General features: G+C 38.5%; 2 protein-coding genes across 2 annotated transcripts; one reads left to right on the forward strand and one right to left on the reverse strand.

The window, feature by feature from the left end:
- Positions 1–11,716: 11,716 nt before the first annotated feature.
- Positions 11,717–14,576, forward strand: LOC113297013 (transport inhibitor response 1-like protein). The gene is made up of 3 exons (XM_026545397.1): positions 11,717–12,675; positions 12,857–13,361; positions 13,485–14,576. The coding sequence occupies exons 1-3, from the start codon at positions 12,080–12,082 to the stop codon at positions 14,247–14,249; spliced, it is 1,866 nt and encodes a 621-aa protein (XP_026401182.1). The 5' UTR covers positions 11,717–12,079; the 3' UTR covers positions 14,250–14,576.
- A 702-nt stretch (positions 14,577–15,278) lies between these two features.
- Positions 15,279–19,895, reverse strand: LOC113297021 (pyridoxine/pyridoxamine 5'-phosphate oxidase 1, chloroplastic-like). The gene is made up of 14 exons (XM_026545407.1): positions 19,696–19,895; positions 19,417–19,614; positions 19,270–19,308; positions 18,655–18,822; positions 18,466–18,571; positions 17,962–18,128; positions 17,627–17,869; positions 17,321–17,409; positions 17,127–17,177; positions 16,916–17,006; positions 16,402–16,506; positions 16,247–16,317; positions 15,995–16,090; positions 15,279–15,887 (listed from the first exon to the last, which is right to left on the reverse strand). Exons 1-14 carry the CDS (start codon positions 19,843–19,845, stop codon positions 15,821–15,823), a joined length of 1,641 nt encoding a protein of 546 aa, XP_026401192.1. The 5' UTR covers positions 19,846–19,895; the 3' UTR covers positions 15,279–15,820.
- Between the last annotated feature and the right edge of the window lie 248 nt (positions 19,896–20,143).

The raw sequence follows: 20,143 nt of genomic DNA on the forward strand, positions 1-20,143 counted from the left end.
AGGGTTAGGTGTTTGGTGGTGTTTAGGTGGCTATGGAGTAGGTGGTGGCGATGGCAGTGGCAGGGTAGGTGGTGGTGGTTCTGCGACAGGGATGGGTGAAGAAGAAAGAAAGAAAAGAAGAAGAAGTGGTCGATTTGGAGGTATGGGTATTAGGTTTTTAGAGTGAGCGGCTTCATCAAATTTTTATGTTCTGTGACTCTGAGCTGCGGGATGCGAAGATGGTTGGTAGATCTAACGGTGAGATGAGAGATGAATCGCTGCAACCGTTGGATTTTGAAACACAACGAAGTCAACGGTGTTAGATGATGTTAGGTACTGTAGTGTAGATCGGGAGTATCTAGTTTTGATGAACAGGCATAGAATAGATCGTTGGATTCAACTACAATCTAATCTGAAGGCTTGGAATTTAGGCGCTGTGGTGTTTGTCAGAGACTTCAGATTTTGATGCTCTACGAAGGAGCGACCGTAGGATTTCGATGTAGTCCCATCTAACGGATGAGAATGGAGGCGGTTATGGATATAGAAAATGGGTTTGGGTAAGGGTTTTGGGCCTTGGGTATGCCAAGCCCATATCTTCTTTAAGAACAATTCTTCCTTCTTGAGCCCATTCCTAGCTCTTTGGACTTGTGCGCACCATTCTTCGCGGCTTCCTTGCGTAATTCCTCCCGGCTTTTCACTACTTTTCTGCTCTTTTCCGCTCCGCAATTCATCTAACTTTATTTATTACCTAAAAATGCAAAATTAATTAATAAAAATATTTATTCTTGAAAACAATGAAAATACAGAATATGGGATAAAATGTAGAATTAATGCACAGAAGATGAGTTAAATGCCAAGAAAAATATATAGAAATATGCATTTTTTAGCACTCATCACACAACCAGTTGCCCCACGCCCGATCAAGACTTGGGGACTTGACCCGGATATCAACCCCAGGATGACTCGGCGATGTGAATGGGAAGCTGATCCTTTTCAATATTTTATTAAGTGGGTAGGAATCGTCTCTGCCAAAAATAAGAAAACTAGTAACCGAACTATCCTTGGGATATGCGATAAGCCTGAGGTACCAAAGCCCAACTCCTTCCAAGTCGGAGACACGGTCAAGAAGGTTACTGCTTCACCCGAAGAAGAGCCATATCTGGTCATTGAAGCCATATTAGGTAGTTATTAAAAACTTATCAACACTGATAAACCAGAAGGGGTGGTCATACATGGCAAGTGGCTCGAAGCATTCAACGCTTAAACATTCTACCATAGCTTTACAATATTTCCCTGTTTTCTGCAACCTTTGTAGTTCCTCCAAAAGGTTTGCAATATTTTTGCATTCATACTTAGGATTTACATTTATTAGACAAGCAAAGTATTATTCCCTTTTCAAAATACCTTTGCAAATCATTCAAAAATCTCTTTACCTACCGAAAAATCTCACAGAAAACAAACCATATGTTTCAGAAGCGTAAGCAACTTTAAATTCCTTCCAAAGCTTGTGGCCGTGGCCACCTTTACTCGCGTAGATGGCAATCCAATGTATTCGCTCGAACAAACGGTCATACCTTCTCCAACCTGGTCGCAACTATTATCAAATAGACTTTCCTAACCAGTCTATGAAGACATATCCTTTATGACATCGAAAGAAAAGATAAGTACTCACTCTTTGTCTTATGAATTTCCAATTTCTTTGAGATCTTTTGTACTGTCAATGTCACCATATATTGCATACTACGAAACATTATTATTCCGCGCTAAGCAGGGGACTTAATGTTGATGGTAATTTTTTTCAAGGGAAAAACTTGTAAAAATCGTCTCTGAACCTACACCAGAGACATATCTATAATTATATATGTACCAGAGATTCACCCAGCTGAACTCTCGGCATTCTCTCTCTCTCTCTCTCTCTCTCTCTCTCTATATATATATATATATATATATATATATATATATGTTTATAAATATATTTAAATTCCTGACCCGGCATCAGAATTATAGATTCATACTTTTACATCATATTCTGAAAGAAAATTGAGAATGCGTATCCTGCTAATGGCTATAGTGTCCTTCAATATGCCTGCAAGATTTTAGAGATTCACCCAGATAAACTCTCATTATTTTATGAACGGCCATATGAATTGTCATGCATTGATCAGTCTACACTAATGCTGCAATTATAAATATTCAGAATAAGCTACTACACTATTCTGAATTACCAGAAACATAATATTTGGAATATTACTTTGAGTCACAGAATTTCCACGGCTGAATTCCTCGAATATGTTCCGTATGCTACAAACGAAGTGCTAACGCCAACATGGCCGCACTTCATATCCAGGATAATCAGGTTGGGTCTCATAACCTATCCACGACCACCAATTTCCTATCTAGCCAACTAGATATCCAGGTTGTGGCCACAAATTCCCTAGATAGTCAACTATCTAGCCAGGCCACGACCTCCTTATCTCTCGACTTAACCTAGCCATTAGGCCACAACCTCCTTGTCATCAGGCCTAGCATATCCGTGGCCACAAACACCTTTCCTTCCGTCCTAGACATGTCTCGGCCTAGACTAGCCATCAGAGCATGGCTTCCTAGTCTCTTGGCTTGGCCAAGCTAGTTTCCACGACCTCCCTATCTCCTGGCTTGGCTTATCCAGTGACGATGGCCACCTTGTCCCTAGTCTAACTAGCTACAGCCTCCTAATATCTTGGCCTGGCCAAGCTAGTGGCTGCGACCTCCCCATCTCCTGGTTTGGCCTACCCAGTGGCCACGGCCACCTTGTCCCTATCCTAACTAGCTACGGCCTCTTAATCTCTTGGCCTAGCCAAGCTAGTAGTCACGGCCTCCCTATCTTTCTCCCTGGCCTAGCTAGTGACCACGAACTCCTTGTCTCGACCTAGCCATGGCTAAGATACGACCACCTTGTCTCCTAGCCATAATTATGCCACGACCACCTAGTCTGGCCTGGCCTATCTAGTAGTCACGACCTCCCTATCCTAGCCATATGGCCACGTCTACGTTGCTCCAAGACTAGCACCCATGTCCATGCCGACTCAGATGGCTATCGACTAGGTCGTTCCCCGTCACGACTTAGCTAGCTATTAACTTGGTGCACTATGCTATTTACATGTATTATTATGGCTAGATGATTACAATGTCATCTTATGGAAAACTCATTATTAGTCACACATAACCTTGGAGACGAGTTGTATCTTCAAGCTATGCCACTTCGACAAAGTCTGGATAGCTTAGGCTATTACCCAGTCAAGTATATCGTGGCAGCCTGGATAAGACTAGAGACAATCCATGAATCTACTAATTCCTACGAGAAATCAAAACATGTTACATGGGGTAATTATTCATGGGTATTGGTCTGGTGGTTTACAGTAACGTGCGGCATGGCAACATCCCATGATAAGGAAGTTACAAGTAATGGCAACGGTTGAGAGCATTTAAAAGAATTTGTCAGAGCAATGCTCGGTCGAACTCGCAAGCGTTGCTATCTCAAGATTGTTTGTCAAGTTTGGTTACCAAAACTATAATTCTTAATTTCTAGTCTACTTATAGCTAAGTCTTGGATTAGGATAGAAAGTGTAGTTGAGCTTTAGACTTCACGTCGTTCATCGACTGAAGACGAAGAACTACTAAGGGGAGCTTGTGGAACTTCATCAACAAAATGTATGTGGAGACTTGAACTTATCTATCACTCAAAAGTCTATCTACTATATCTCCTATTTGAGACAAAAGTCGTATAGCTATATAAACTTCGATTATACACATTTGATATTTCGAGCTAAGTTTAACTCGCTTACATATTTCTCGAAATATGTGTTGGTAAGCTTTCGTTTTAACCAAGTTCATCATATATTCTTGACGAAAGTCAAAAGATGATCATGTGAAAATCGCCTGGTAACATCTTACATGATTTGTGTGAGACAATCATTTGATTAGACTCGGAATGTTTCGTATTGATCATTCGATCACTTGAAAATTTCTTTGAAGCTAATAGTTTGTGTGAGACAGCTATTGTCGTCTTCTAAGATGTTTCAATAATTGAAATGGGAGTTTAGAACAAATAACCATGATTGGATATAGCACAGTATGCGTACTTGTATGCTAACTGTTGTAAGTTATTCCAAGTCCGGAAACCATAGTATACTTACCCGTATGCGTACTGGTTGGTTTAATGAAAGTCTGAGAACTTAGTATGCATACCAGTATGCGTACTGGCGAAAGTTCATGTCCGGAAATTTAACTAAGTTTGGCGCATACTGGAGAACCCAAACTAAGTCCGTCCACTTAGGTATGCGTACCCATTTGCATACTTGAGTAGGTTATGTTCTAAAATCGGTTTGTTCATGAACTAATACATTTGTATATTAAGGAATGCAATCTTTTGCAAACCGTGGCTATAATGTTCATGAATTGATTCGAGTGAATCAAATCGATTTTGCTTCAATTGTTTCTTGTATACTTCTATGAGAATATAAACAATTGAACAATTCTAGAACTAGTTTCATTTGAGTCATTTGAACTAGTTATGGTTAAGACGAACAAGGTTGATATGAAAGTGTCCATATGGCTAACTTCGGTTAACTATTGTTGAGCCAACAAGGTGTACACGTTACGTACGGTTATCCATATCTAAATAAAGTCACTTCTCATTTGTGTGTAACAAGCTAAGTTCTATCTAACGGTTGAAATATATTAGCTTGAGTCTAATCAGGTTTTCATCTAACGGTGAATATTGAATGTTTTGTTACCAAGGTAACATTGATTGCAAACCCTGATTTGAAGACTATATAAGGGAGAACTCTAGCAACTGGAAAACCTAATCCCCACACCTCATGTGTGATAATAGTTGCGACTAGAGTCGATTCTCCTTTAACCTAGGTTTTTCTAAAACCATTAGGTTAAAGACTTAAAGACTTCATTGGGACTGTGAAGCCAGATCCAACTATTTTCTCTGTAGTTGCGTGTTCTGATCTTGCTGTATTCTATCGTATTGAGTACTATCTTCTCTAATATTTGCTCGAGATTTAATCTTCGATAGGCAAGATAAAAAGTAGTCATAAACATCTTCGTCTCATCGTTTTTGATTCCACGATATCTTGTTTCGCTACCATACGATTAAGATTATTGTGAGGTGATTGATATCACTAGGCCGTTCTTTGGGAATAGAAGTCCGCTGTATCAATTGGTTCATGTTCACCTTGATTTATCAAAAGACAGAACAAAACTCATAGGTATTTCTGTGGCAGACAGACTTGTCTATTCAAAAGACTTTTCTGTGCGAGACATATTGGTTTATCAAGTCTTCGACTTTGGGTCGTAGCAACTTTTAGTTGTGGGAGAGATCAGCTAGGGAATCAAGTGCGCAGAGTCCTGCTGGGATTAAAAGGCGTAAGAAACGCGACTGTACCTTGATCAATGTGATTGGTTAGGGCTTAAATATATTCCAGTCTGAAGTTAACTTGTAGTAGGCTAGTGTATGTAGCGGCTTAATACAGTGTGGTGTTCAAATCTGGACTAAGTCCCGAGGTTTTTCTGCATTTGCGGTTTCCTCGTTAACAAAATTTATGGTGTCTGTGTTATTTCTTTTCCGCATTATATTTTCTAAATAATTGAAATATCACAGGTTATGCGTAGTTCAATCAATTAGATAATCCAACCTTTGGTTGTTGATATAAATTGATTGACACTTGAACATTGGTCTTTGGTACCGTTCAAGTTGTTTCACATAATGATCAGGCTCACGGATTTTTATCTGTTTGATTTGCTGATTACATTGTGAAACAAAGATACAACTCTTGGATATATTTCCATTGATTGAGTCTGATTGTCTAGTGATTCTCTTGGAATTATATTGAAGTTTGTCCATACAGATTGCATAAACGAAATATTGGGTGAGGTTGTTAGACCCCCGATTTTTTCAATTGGTATCAGAATAGGCAAACACATTTAAGACCTTATAAGTCTGTGTTTGGAGCGATCTGACTCTATGGACAGTAATGCTATCTCAATAAATGCACCACCAGATCCAGGGATTCCAAAGTTCTCTTCCATGAATGATTTAATAAAAACTGTAGAAGAAATTCTATCTAAACCTCCACCAGGTTTAAAATCCCTAGAAGTATATTCAGGGCTTGAAAAAAAGGCTTGAGAACCTATCCCTTGATGTTGAGTTATATCTCCAGAAAGAGCAAGAATCTCTTGATAAGCTAACTCAAGTTATGATGAATAATTTTCATGTTGAGGTTGATATTGATCTTCTTATCAGTAAGGATAATCCTTCTCTTTCATGTGTCCCAGACAATATGGATATACGAGAAGTATCTGAATTTCATCTATCAGTCAGTTTCTTCTCTGAATTTGACTCTGTTCATCAGTAAAACCCTAATACACCTTCTCAAGATAATGGTACTTCCCTCTTTAGTGAGAAAGTCGGGATGTCTATTTTTATCAAAAGAGTTTCCCTGTGCAATACTGAATATTATCTGCAAAGACTGTATGTTACAAGTTGTAAATGAAGAAATCAGGAACACAAATTATCATGTGCTCTTTTTAAGTTCTTTGAAAGTTGCTTGTTAAAGGATTGTTGAGCTTTGCTCCAATCTTCTTTTTCATAGCTTGTTTAAAAACATTTCATAAAACAAACGAGCCCTTGACGCACACGTACGGTTCACATACTATTAAATTGTAACCATTACGTGTTTAAACCGCGTTCCAGAACGTGTTTAGCCGGTTCATATACCACTGTTTGACATATAAAAGAGGAAGAGCTCACCTCGTTCTTTTTCACCTCTTCTTCCCTACAGTTCCAATATGAAAGACAAAACCCAAGAGTTCGAGAACTCTCAATCACCATAACCTCAATTCTGAATCCTTTTGGGTGTTCTTGGTATCTTTGTGCTTGCAACATGAAATCATTCAACGGGCTTGTCTTTATTTCTTCATATTCTCTAGCTCCGGAGCTTCACCATTAACGACAGTTCGCGGTCTCGGGCATATGATCGGTCTGTTCAAGAACCGTATTTTCACATGTTCATGAACCATTTTGAGCGGGGTGATATTCATAAAGGTTTGGGGGAATCATATCCTGAAATGAATTGTGAATTTTATGCTAACCTGCACACCCAACAAGACCAACTGCTTTTTTAAGACTATGGTCTTAGGAACAATGTTTGAGGTTAACCGTAATACTATTGTTGAGTCATTAAACTTGCCTCTCCATCATTCATTTGTTATTCCTCAACCAGAAGGTCAAAGGCCAAATAAGAATCAGTTTTCTGAACTGCTTTTAGGAAAGAATGTTCCATGGACAGAAAGCAATATGCCTGTGGAAAATATAAGCTTTCATTTGAAGATTTTTGGTAAGCTGGTTGTGTCTAACTTAATTCCCAATACGCTCGACAAAAATCTTTGGAGCAGAACTCTGGCTGAGTTGGTTTACCATCTTGTTTCTGGTGAAGAGGTTGGTTTTTGTGGATTAATTGTTCGTCAAATAATACATATGGTCTCAGAGAAGAAAAACCCTGGTTTTCCATGCCTCATCAGCCGAATTTATACTCAATTTAATATTGCTCAGTTTGGAACTTGTGTTGGTACTCCATCTCTCTTGAGCCAGACAGACATTAACAAGATGAAGAAACCTTTCAATCCTGAAGTTGCTATTCTTATACAAAGGAATGAGTTCTTAGAGAGACAGTTGACTTATGTTGTGACAGTCTATCCAGACTTAGCTGAACAAACATCTAAGATTGCTGAGCATTATTATCGCAATCTGGATTAGTGTTCTTTTCTTCATTTTGTTATGTCAATTTCAGACTTTTTCTTATGTCAATTTCACAACTGTTAGTTGTGAGTGAGATCAGCTAAGGGAATCAAGTGCGCAGAGTCCTGCTGGGATTCAGAGGCGTAAGGAACGTGACTGTACCTTGATCAGTGTGAGATTGGTTAGGACTCAACTACATTCCAGTCTGAAGTTAACTTGGAGTAGGCTAGTGTCTGTAGCGGCTTAATACAGTGTGGTGTTCAAATCTGGACTAGGTCCCGGGGTTTTTCTGCATTTGCGGTTTCCTCGTTAACAAAATTTCCGGTGTTTGTGTTATTTCTTTTCCGCATTATATTTTCTATATAATTGAAATATCACAGGTTGTGCGTAGTTCAATCAATTAGATAATCCAACCTTTTGGTTGTTGTTGTAAATTGATTGACACTTGAACATTGGTCTTTGCTACCGTTCAAGTTGTTTCACATAATGATCAGGCTCACGGATTTTTATCTGTTTGATTTGTTGATTACATTGTGAAACAAAGATACAACTCTTGGATATATTTTCATTGATTGAGTATGATTGTCTAGTTGATTCTCTTGGAATTATATTGGAGTTTGTCCATACATATTGCCTAAAAGAAATATTTGGTGAGGTTGTTAGACCCCCGCTTTTTCATAAGTTGCAAGTAATGTAATGATGGTTTACGGGTTTCCAGAAACTTCCCTAATGTCATGGGCATAACCGCACCATTATCCCACTATCTTCATCTCTCCACAACCTCCACTACTTACGAGGAAACAATGAGAGTTCCCTACAACTATAAACAGACTACCTTGTCTATTCAGAAGACAAAACAAGATTATCATTCCCAAGCTCTTCTTCTTCCATAGTTCAGTAACCTCACACCCAGTTCAATCACCTCTGATTTCCTCAACTTTCTTTGCTTTCCCTCCCCTAAAATCAACCCATTTCCTCTCTTTGTAACCGAAACAAAACGTGAACGGCCAACTTCTTGGTTTAGGATCGTTTTGTACGATTTTGACTTTCGAACCTAAAGAAAGTACTTTGACAGTACATTGTTCTACCTATGAGCGATTTTTGGGTATTAACAACTGTAACTAACAATTGATGTGTAAACATTATATTACACTTCAACCATTTATCCAGAGAACTATCTATGAAACTGTGAGTACTTCCTATATCAATGAGAATTGTAATAACATGCCTCTTAATGCATCCAGGAATTATAATTGTATCTCCACTTGTGTTCCCAAATAATGTATGAAAAGAAATCTCCATGTCAGACTCAACTGGTGAAGTATTGTCCTCCTCAGATGTTACAACACTTGAGGTTCCTCCTCAGAGGTCTCTTCTCCCACCAATAGGAATAGCTGCTGCTTCTTACAGATATATACATAGTGATAAACGTCATCATGATTGTAACAAAACCCTTGTCTTTCCTTATATTCATTTGCTTAGGTGTAAGTCTCTTAATTGGAAAAGAGGAAGGTGATTTTGTAGATGAGATTACTAGAGGTTTTTGAGGGATGGATTTAGGTGAAACAAGTGGCTGAGTGAATGACCTATTGTTAGATAATTCTTTTTGAATGGATTTTATAGATTTTGGTTGTACAATGAGTGTTTGTTCCTGCATTTTGGCAAGGGAAAAGGCTTGCATAAGACTGGTGGGGTGAAACATGAAGACGGGGTGCCTTTATTCATTCGATCCTCCAATAAAGCTCATCACGAAATAAATCTCAGGTAAACTAGGTAGTGCACTTAGTAATAAAGCTTTATAATTCTCAAACTCTTCAAAATATTCATCAACGGTGGTTATTTGAGACAACTTATTAAAATTCCTACAATATTCTCATTAGCAGGATTTTCAAATATAACACATGATTTTTCAGCTAATTTAAAAAGATCGAACAGTTGAAGGTAAAGAAGCCACTTATCAGCCTTACGATCATGATGCATAACAGCTATCGTAACTTTCTGAGCCTCATCTCTGATGTTGTGGAGAATAAAATAACGATCACATTTCTGAGTCCAACCTCTGGGATGCCCCATCAAACCTAGGAAAATCAGACTTGGGTATATGTTGATTAAGATCTCAAGTACCACTAGGAGGATTGAAAATAGACCCTCCTGATTCATTTTGATGAGACCTACTTTAAGCAATTCTGTGACCAAATTCAGGAATTTTACCGTGTCCTTTATGATTATCGTTTCTTTTGTCCAGAAATAATTCAAAATGAGAACGTAGCTGAGATTGTAACTCATCTTTAGTCACTATTTGCTGAGTAAGGTTATCAACCTTGCTGTTTAGGTTACTAAATTGTGACTGAAGTGAATTGATCTGTGACTATTGTTGTTCAAATTTCTCAGATAAATCTTTGCAAGTTGGAGCACTTGATCCTCCCATGATTATGAAAGAACGGCTCTGATGCCAATTGTACTGATCTTAGTACAATCCACAGTCGTATTTTGGTAAATCAGAAGAAATTTAAACTATGATTGAATATGACTATTGTTGTTAGTGAAGATATTTGATAATTGATTGCAAAACACTCTTCTCTCTTGCACATTTATACCTAAACCCTAATAGGATTACTGGTCGTCTCACTAATCGACAACTATAACAAATCTAATTGTTCCTAACCCCGAAATAACAGCCAACCAAACTAACATTTAACACTTATAAAAATCGATACTGCACCCTAACAGAAAGGATAAGGGCACCCATTATACACCAACATGTAGACAAGAGGTACATGGAAAAATGAGAAAAATCTCTTGGATTGGCTTCGCGAACTCAATGTTTTTCAACCCTTAGGAACTTTTCTCAGTAGTTTGTAGCATCGAATTCTAACAAACAAGAGTTTAAATTCGAAACTTTACCAGATTGATGAGCCAATGTCTGCTAGCCCATGACGAGTTCCTTCTTTCAAGTCACTCGTTACTAAAGGTTTTAATTTTGTTACGATAGATAGAAGGGAAAAGAGTCCGAAAGTAAAATCAGTTTTGTTGCCTAACCTATGATGAAGTTATTCAAATGATATCTCCGTGTGATATCAACCTTCGATCTTCACGGGTAACTTGGTCCTAAAATTCTATTACCTAATCTAATTAATCTAGTCCGAAGCTAATTCTAGTAGATTATAATGAGGAAATAGTTTTAAAAACTAAAATATGATTATATACTTGTCACACCAACGAACACTAAGCGGCTCAGCAAGAAAGGATAACACTAGCACGCCGCCGATCTTAGACTAAGTCTTATGGGCTAGATTGAGCTGCTAGATTAGCATAAATGTGTTGCAATTCAAAGAAAAAGTGTTGCCTATTTGTTAACACTAGTTCTCTCTCCTACCAGTTGCTAGCATGTGAACTAGCAGCTAGATAGTTACGCTGAATCATTCAGCGCTGGAAAAACCACCTTTTCGTGGAAGGGTTCAGCGCTGGGAGATTTATTTTTGATCTGACGGCTGAGATTTAGCGATGAACAGTTTAGCGCTGGGCCGTGGTCCCAGATGACGTGCGACTGCTAATCTAGCTGCTAGATTAACACTCCCATAAGACTTAGGTGGTTGTCCTAGTTGACGTGGGGTGCCAATCTAGCTGTTAGATTAGCACCCCATAATACTTAGCCTTAAGCCGGTGGTTGGAGTAATATTTATGGATGCACTATGATACCGATAATTATAATTATTTAGCTGACCTACCTCGGTAACACCCACCACATGCACCCTACTGCAAAATTGGCGAAAAATATTAGTACAAAAGTAGATGAATTTGTTGACTCAACTATACTGTACTTACTGGATCCGTCAGGGATCCATGTGGTTTTTATTGCTTTGGTGGAATGATGAGGACTCAAAAGCCACTTTGGATTTGGTTAGTCCTTATCTTGTAGTATGAGGAAACAAATGGATGAGCTACGTACTTCTTAGTGAGTTTTGGCTTCTAAAAATCATTTACAGCATGGAGATTAACCCCAAATAACAACCATCTTAAGGTTTATGGGGTTTACAACCGCAATACAGAAGGCCTTGGAGTTTCGAATGTCCTTGTGAAGACTTGTTTGCGGCGGTGTATGTACTGTACGTATTGGTTATTCATACGGTGCACACTTTAGGCGTCTCTTTGTCAAATCCCATCATAGTCTCTTAGTATTTGTTTTGCATCTGCCTCCCTGCCTGCCCAATCTCACCCATTTCTTCTCCTAGTAACTGTTTATAAGCATTAGTGTGGTTGGTAGTTGAGTAGACAGATTTTTGATCCATCCAACAACAAAAATAGAGAACACAAATGGGTGGGAATACAACTGAAATAGTTTCCATCTTCAGTAATAATAATTATCAAACTCCAATGAATGATGATGCTGATGATGATCTTGTTACAGAAACAACAGAAGCTCTTACAGAGCTCTCAACTAATTATGTATCACCATCTCCTGATCAAGTACTAGAAATAGTTTTAGAGAACATACTTCAATTCATAACAGCTCGTACTGATAGAAATTCAGTTTCTTTAGTCTGCAAATCTTGGTATAAAGCTGATTCTTTATCTAGAGCAGATCTCTTTATTGGGAATTGTTATGTTGTTTCTCCACTTAGGGTTATTAATAGATTTGGAAAAATTAAATCTTTGGTCTTAAAAGGTAAGCCCAGATTTGCTGATTTTAATTTGTTTCCTACTAATTGGGGTGCTCATTTTACTCCATGGGTTTCTTCATTTTCATCTGTGTATCCGTTGTTAGAGAAGATATGTCTTAAGAGGATATCAATTACTGATGAAGATTTGGCTCTGATTGCAAAATCTTTTGTTGGGTTTCAAGAACTTGTTCTTGTTTGTTGTGAGGGGTTTGGGACTAGTGGCCTCTCAGTTATAGCCACCAATTGCAGGTATACTCATTTTCCCTTAATTTTACTGTTTTTTTTTCTTCCTATACTTAATGATAGTAGATTTGTTTTATGCCATGTCCTGGAGAAATAGATACTAGAGCTTTAACCATTAGATTGTGGTGTTAATATGACTAGTTTTGGATGAGTGTGAACTGACACTGAGATTGATTGTGTTTCTCAGACAACTTCGAGTACTTGAACTAATTGAATCAGAGGTTATGGATGATGGAGTCGATTGGGTGTCTTGTTTTCCGGAAACTGGTTCTACATGCCTAGAATCTCTAATTTTTGACTGTGTAGACTGCTTTGTGAATTTTGAAGCTTTAGAACAGTTGGCGGTTCGGTCGCCCTCATTGAGAAAGCTTATGTTGAATCGGCACATCTCTATTCGACAGCTCCAGCGCTTGATGATTCGTGCTCCACATCTTACGCATCTCGGAACAGGGTCGTTCAGTAATTCGGACATTGTTATACAAGGAGATGGGGGGCAGGAGCTGTTATCCGCTTTTGCGTCCTCTAAATCCTTAATTTGTCTCTCAGGATTCAGGGATATTGTACCAGAATATCTGCCTGCAATATATCCTGTGTGTGCAAATTTGACTTCACTTAATTTTAGCTATGCCAATATAGATACGGAGCAACTAAAGTCAGTTATCTGTTACTGCCATAAGCTTCAGACTCTCTGGGTACGTGCTTTTGTTCCATGTTTAGTCTTTTGGCGAATATGTGGCCATAAGCTTCAAGTCCATGTGGTTATGGTTTCGAGAACTTCTCTATGAGTTTGTGATTTGCTACTATTCTCTGTGCAGGTACTGGACTCAGTATGTGATGAAGGACTTCAAGCTGTTGCAGAGACGTGTAACGATCTCCGTGAACTTCGGGTCTTCCCTATGCTTGCCCAAGAAGATGTTGAGACTCCCGTCTCGGAAGTGGGTCTGCTTGCAATATCTGAGGGTTGTAGGAAACTGAGATCGATTCTATATTTTTGCCAACAGATGACGAATGCAGCTGTTGTTGCCATGTCAAAAAATTGTCCTGAACTTGTGGTATTTCGCTTATGTATAATGGGGCGCCACAGACCTGATCATCTGACCGGCCAACCAATGGACGAAGGATTTGGAGCGATTGTCAAAAACTGTAAGAAGTTGACAAGGCTAGCTGTATCTGGTTTGCTTACAGATGATGCATTTCGTCAGATTGGCGAGTATGGAAAATTGGTTCGAACCCTTTCTGTTGCTTTTGCTGGGAACAGCGACACGGGCTTGAAATTTGTACTCGAGGGGTGCCCCAAGTTGCAGAAGCTAGAGATCAGAGACAGCCCATTTGGTGATGCAGCTTTGTTGGCTGGCCTTCACCATTATTACAATATGAGATTCCTTTGGATGTCTTCATGTAATCTATCTTTGGAAGGCTGCAAAGAGGTTGCATTGAGAATGCCACAGCTTGTGGTCGAAGTGATCAGGGGGGTCCTGGACGAGGAGAGAGATGAGCTAGGCAATGTTGAGAAGTTGTACTTGTATCGATCCCTAGAAGGGCAGAGGAAAGATGTACCAAGGTTCGTGACAATCTTGTAGCCTTAAAAATTCTGTATAAGCCAAATTGAGGAGGAGAAGAAGCTGTGGAAAAGAGCAGCACCGACAATGTAAGTTACTATTGGGCAGGAGCTAATGACAGAGATCGCATTTGAAGTTAGAGAAATGACTTCCAATGTTTTACAGTAACAGCATTAGTCATTGCCAAGTTTAGACCAGTTGGAATATCAAAAATCTGATTAACTTGTTTTATGTTGGAAGGAGGTTACAGTTTTGTAGCATGTACAGTGTGAAGGAACGAAGTACCCATTACTTGGTCGAAAAGTTGAACTTTGTATCGTGTATTCTTGTAGCACTCTTTTCTTTTAACTTGATTTTGCCACTGCCTTTTGAGATCATAAGAAATCCAGGATTCAAAAATAGCGTTCTGAAATGATCATTAAGCTAAGGGTTTTGTTAACTTGTATACCCGTATACATGTTAAGGTTTAATAAATAATTGTTTAATGGTATTGAAAATTGTGTTGTTTTGTCTTATTCTACTAGAAATTGGTAATTCTTGCACTAAAAACAACAAATCATGCTCCCAATGCAAAGAATTGTTGTTTTCATTGCAATAAAACAAACAAATCTTGTTTCCAATGAAAAAGATGTTAATTTAATGCACCTTAACATGTATACGGGTATACAAGTTAAGAGAAGAGGACCCTTAAGCTAAATATGACTAGTGGATGTTTAGGGCCATCGAATATAACCAAAACGACAGACATCTTAAGTCCCACTAATTTAAGAAGCATTTGCCACCATTGAGTACGCACAACAAAGTTCATCCAGAAAATCAATCATTCCTTGGTGTTGATTAAAGTTAATCTAGGAGAATTTCCCTCTATCGGCCAAGCTGTAGGTGCTAGACATATGGAACCTCCAACAGCTAGAAATCACCAACTGCACAGTTCTATGATTGTGCTAGTATGGAGTATGGAGTCTATGGACACAAATAGAGTGGAAATTTTCTATCATTCCCATCTCTTTATTAGAAGAAAGGGAAGTATTACAGCTCACTCTTTCAGCCTTTTCCATGATATGCATTGTAATTTCAAGGAACTTTGATGTACAAGATTCAGAAAATTCACTTTTGAGCTCTAAAAAGTGGTCGAGTCCCCCTCACATACAAAGTGATCTAGTCTGGTTTAGTCATTCTCTTCAAAATCAACCTTTCAAAAAAGCTAAGATCAGGGAAGGCTCACAAACTTCATCTGGTCGAGATTACTTTCAAACCCCAATCCCACTTGTATTGATGTTTATTTCACTGTAGGACCACCTCAGTTCCACCAAGGCAACCTTATCCACAACCCACACAGTACTACTCAGTCAGAACTTTACTGCAGAGTCGTGCTAGGACATCATGACCTAGAATATAATCAACTGCTGAAGACGTTCACAAAATTGAGAAGCTCATCTGATTTCAGGCCAACTCTATGGTTTCTTCATTGTATGCAGTAATATACTAGCTCATTCAGCACATGAATATAAAGTTTGCACATCTGATTACAAATTTATATTGTAGTGTGCAGGAGAGTTGCTTTTTATTTTATTTCATAAACAAGATACTAGTCATGGTGCCAAGCGGTCAACTTTCCATGCCCATTTTCCATCAATTTCTCGAAGAGAATACTGCAACCTGTTGAGAGCAAAAGAAATAATGAGATTATGAATAACATTCTATTGCAGTTCAAATAAAAATCTAGTTAGTAAGTAAAAGAACTGAAAGAGGTGAGATAGGCCCACCTATCATGCAATCGTGATGGTTGTCCCTGCCAAAACTCAACAAGCTCTGGTTTTAATCTATATCCTCCCCAATGCTTTGGTTTAGGAATGATGGTTCTGTACATCCACAAAGTACATATTAAATAGTGAGATTCATTGAATATTGTAGAATATATAACAGCAAATAGCAATGAAGTAGATTAGAAAGAAATATGTTGCAAGCATATTGAATATAGATTAAGTTGGGAGTTATAATACGCTTATTGAACTGACCCATCAGAAAATCTATTTTCCAAGTCCTCATATTCTTGGTAAAGTACTTCCCTCCCAGGTACTATACTACTCTGTGAAAAAAAAACATAGAACTTCAATTGAGCAACATTTTACTTTAGATCTAACAGAAATACACTAATAAGAAACCAACTCACCTGCTTGCTGACTATTGCCCCAATCTGGCTTCCACGTGGACGGCTGTGGAAGTAATTCTCTGACTCCTCCTCAGGAACTTTCTGCACAGGTCCTTCCACTCTTACCTGCAAATCATTTTGTAAAACGTTTAACATCCACGGACACTTCACAGAAATGGTCTGAGAAAATGATCAAACTTGTGATCATGTTCGCATTGTATTTACATTCCAGAGATTATAGACCCTACAGGTTAGCCATGTTTCTGAAGGCATATAACACGAGTTATACACACAAGCAAGGTCTTCCAGCCTAAAAATACCAAAGCTTGCTGGATGCGTGATGCAAAAAATCTCTAGCAGATCACCTTCAGAGTAACAAGAAGAACACCGTTTTGATTCTATATATGTTCTATTTTTGTTCTAATCAACGAGGGCCATGGGTTCAATTTCAAGTACAGGTTACCCATCAAAAAAGAGGGTATCTCAAAAAACTCTGCTACAAAATGATCAGTATATTACGAGTGCCATGATTAACCTGGCGATTAAGACCATCCCAATAGAAAAGAAGAGATGCACGAGGATTGTCTGATAAGTCATTCCCCTTCTGACTTTCATAATTGGTGTACCTGAAATCAGAAGCCATGCAAGAATTCACGTCATCCCCCAAGTTTTGGGCACACAATGAAATACAATAGATTTTTCACCTAGCAGAGCTGAGATATTATAATGATGAAAGTAGTATTAACCAAACAAAGCCTTCCATATCAACTCCTTTTAACAAGACCATCCGTGATGACCTGCAGAAGTAACAGGACGAATGGATTTGGTAAATCCACAGATGTACAGTTTGCATCAACAAAAGAAGAGGTTCAAACAGTTTACCACCAACAGAATCAAATATATAAAAAATAAAGCAGTAAGCAAAAAAGAGGAGCTGTACGGTTTTCCATTCTTGTTTGAAGTCGACAAGGCCATTGCATTCGGTTCATGCAAACCAGCGACCAGCGCATCATCAAACCATTTGCGAAACTGCAACATGATTACAGAAACCTTAAGATACACTTGAGAGAGAGTAGTGAAGGATACAAATTAAAACTTCCGCAGTTTAGTTAAACAAGTTAATCATAGAATCATCAAGCAGCATGTTGCTGTAAGGCAAATGATGTTCACAGGTTATTAGAAAGAAAGCTTAAACAGAAGAAAATTGATCAGCCAATCAACCATAATAAGGAGGACTGCTTAATACTTGATCTATCGGGTCGGCCTCCAGTTGATCCTCGAGAAATGCTGGCGAAACATAGTTTTCTCTTAGAGCAGATATATCAACTTTCGGAGGCTTTCCAATCCGAACACACATGGAAGTGCCGATATAAGGTGGAAGCTGGAGTTGATATTTCTCTGCAATAGTAGGCGGAACAAATCTACCGCCCAAGAAGTGATGGGAACCAGAAAATTTCTTGGCGCACAGCTTTGGAGCAGTCAGTGAAACCTACAGTAACTTCCATTGGGGAATTGTATTAGAAACTACAAAAACGGTTGACTAGAAAGTAGAAGCACATATAATTATCATCAGAGGCAGACCAGCATGTCAGGCTTAATCCCTTCACCACCAGTGTCCCCTTCTTCAACATGCCAACCAGAGGGGATATCTACAGATACAATGACGGGTGATCTCTGACGAGTTTGATCACGACTGTGCAAACATACCAGCTTATGGATGAGGTCATCAAAGGGCGGTCTTGGTGCACCTGCAATAGCTTCATTTTATTTAATACCTATAAAAGAAGCCTCTACGATATAGCATATTTGGATTTTGGACGCTCCATACACATCTGTAACTAATCTAGAGATAAGCAGTGTGGTTTTACAACCTAATACATGCGCCTCTTGAAAAAAGAAAAAGAACTTGACCAGGTAAAATTGATTAATTTAACAGGATTGAGATTGTTGATCCAAACAGTGGTATAACACAATTATCAGTTGCTTCTCCGTAAATATATGGAGGTAGGTGTGCTTCCACTCCAGATGCAATCGTGTGCAGGCCAAAAAACTATATACACTCATATGAGGAGAAGGAACATTTACCATGAAAGGAGAATCCAAACATTGCGTCTATGATGATATCAAAATCATTTGACAAGTCCACAGGCAGATCTTCAACTGACAGAAAAGGGACTGCGAGCGATTCCAGCTACAGTATTACAGCTTCTGATAAGCATTTACTGGAGACAACACAAAAGAATAAGGTTGAACAAAATAATATTTTTACAATACCTGAGTAACCAAACCACTATAGAGAGCCTTTGGAGTACGCTTAGGATAACAAATAAATGGCGCATAACCAAAGTGATGAAGATGACGAGCAGCCACAAGGCCATCACCGCCATTGTTTCCTGGACCACAAATAGCAAGAACGCGTTTGTACTCACTTGGTTTGTACACCTGATAGACCAACAAAATGTTACAGACTGGAAAAGAAAAAAAAAAACGAAAAGCAACCTATCGTGCAGTATAATAAAGCATCTGGAAAGACCCATAAACCTGGAATGATAATCAGACTTCTAAGAGTCATGGTGCTAGCATACGTAACCGAGTAAGATTAAACCTAAACCCTTTAGCAATAAGTAAAACTCCAATTTAAGGTTGCATTTAGCTGGAAAGTTTGAAAACGTGTTCTATAGGTATCCACAGAGCTGTGATGCTAAATGAAAAGATACAAGCCAATCTGTAAGCATTAGTCCTTGCAAATTGCAATCAAAATTCAGGCACCCACTTAGGTGTCAACTGTTAAGCTTTTAAAAGACATACACTAATGATCTCAAAAATGATCAAATCCTTCAAAACTTCGTAAATTCTTTAAGGAAAAGAATGCGAAAAGAAACAAATTACCTCGGCAATTGACGTGGCAACACTCAAACCTGCCAATTCCTTCAAATAAAACAAAATTACAACAAAAATCAGCCAAAAATGAAACAGAACTAGTAAGCAAACAATAATACTTTATAAGTAAATAACACAAATCTTTAACTTACTAACCATCAACTGATCAACACTAAACCCAAGAGGACCCATAAGAACTTCATCGATTTCAGCTGCATCTCTCTGAGAGAGATAAGTAACAGGTTCAGGGTTTTGTAAAGTCTCAATAGTTGAGATTACATTATCTTTATCACCCATCGAATTACCAACCCTTGAACAGATTCCGCGAGCCTTCGAATACGAACTTAAAACACCCTAAAATATGAATCAAATTTAGTTGAAGTATACTGTGGAAACACGATAGAGAAGAATTATTAGATTATGTTAAGAGATTACCGCGGTAAATGAGATAGGGTTTCTAATTGATGAGAGAGATTTGGAGGGAAAAACTGGAGTTGAGATTTGATGATGAGAACTGTTGCTGCTAACGAAGATTCTAGAGAGAAGACATGACATCGCTTTCCTTTTGGTTCGTAGCCCCAACATCTCTTTGTTTATTTCATCATCGTCGCCAACGAATGTCCTCGTCGGTCACGACTCACTGGCGGAGGGAGATACCAACCCAATTTACTTACCAATAAAATGACCATTTGCTTGCCACTGGCACGTGTAGCAACGTGGCATGCTTTCCATCCTTCATTTTTTATATTGTTTGTGAAAATTACTATAACCCCTACTACATGGGTTCAACATATAGAAACCCCGGAAAATGAATTTTTCATTATCAACTCCATTCTTTCACATTTTGATATTTTTAGGCCCATAACTTAGAATTCGAGGTTTA

This window comes from Papaver somniferum, chromosome 1 (assembly GCF_003573695.1).
Source record: "Papaver somniferum cultivar HN1 chromosome 1, ASM357369v1, whole genome shotgun sequence".
NCBI lineage: Eukaryota > Viridiplantae > Streptophyta > Magnoliopsida > Ranunculales > Papaveraceae > Papaver > Papaver somniferum.

What these genes read in the sequence shown, in the direction of transcription:
- LOC113297021 (XM_026545407.1), bottom strand. Translation starts at nt 19,845, where the DNA reads ATGTTGGGGCTACGAACCAAAAGGAAAGCGATGTCATGTCTTCTCTCT. An exon ending in TTAGTGTTGATCAGTTGATG is followed by an intron (nt 19,309 to 19,416) that starts GTTAGTAAGTTA and finishes TTTTATTTGAAG; the next exon opens with GAATTGGCAGGTTTGAGTGT. An exon ending in GAAAATAGATTTTCTGATGG is followed by an intron (nt 16,091 to 16,246) that starts GTCAGTTCAATA and finishes GTGGATGTACAG; the next exon opens with AACCATCATTCCTAAACCAA.
- LOC113297013 (XM_026545397.1), top strand. Translation starts at nt 12,080, where the DNA reads ATGGGTGGGAATACAACTGAAATAGTTTCCATCTTCAGTAATAATAAT. An exon ending in GTTATAGCCACCAATTGCAG is followed by an intron (nt 12,676 to 12,856) that starts GTATACTCATTT and finishes TGTGTTTCTCAG; the next exon opens with ACAACTTCGAGTACTTGAAC. An exon ending in ATAAGCTTCAGACTCTCTGG is followed by an intron (nt 13,362 to 13,484) that starts GTACGTGCTTTT and finishes TTCTCTGTGCAG; the next exon opens with GTACTGGACTCAGTATGTGA.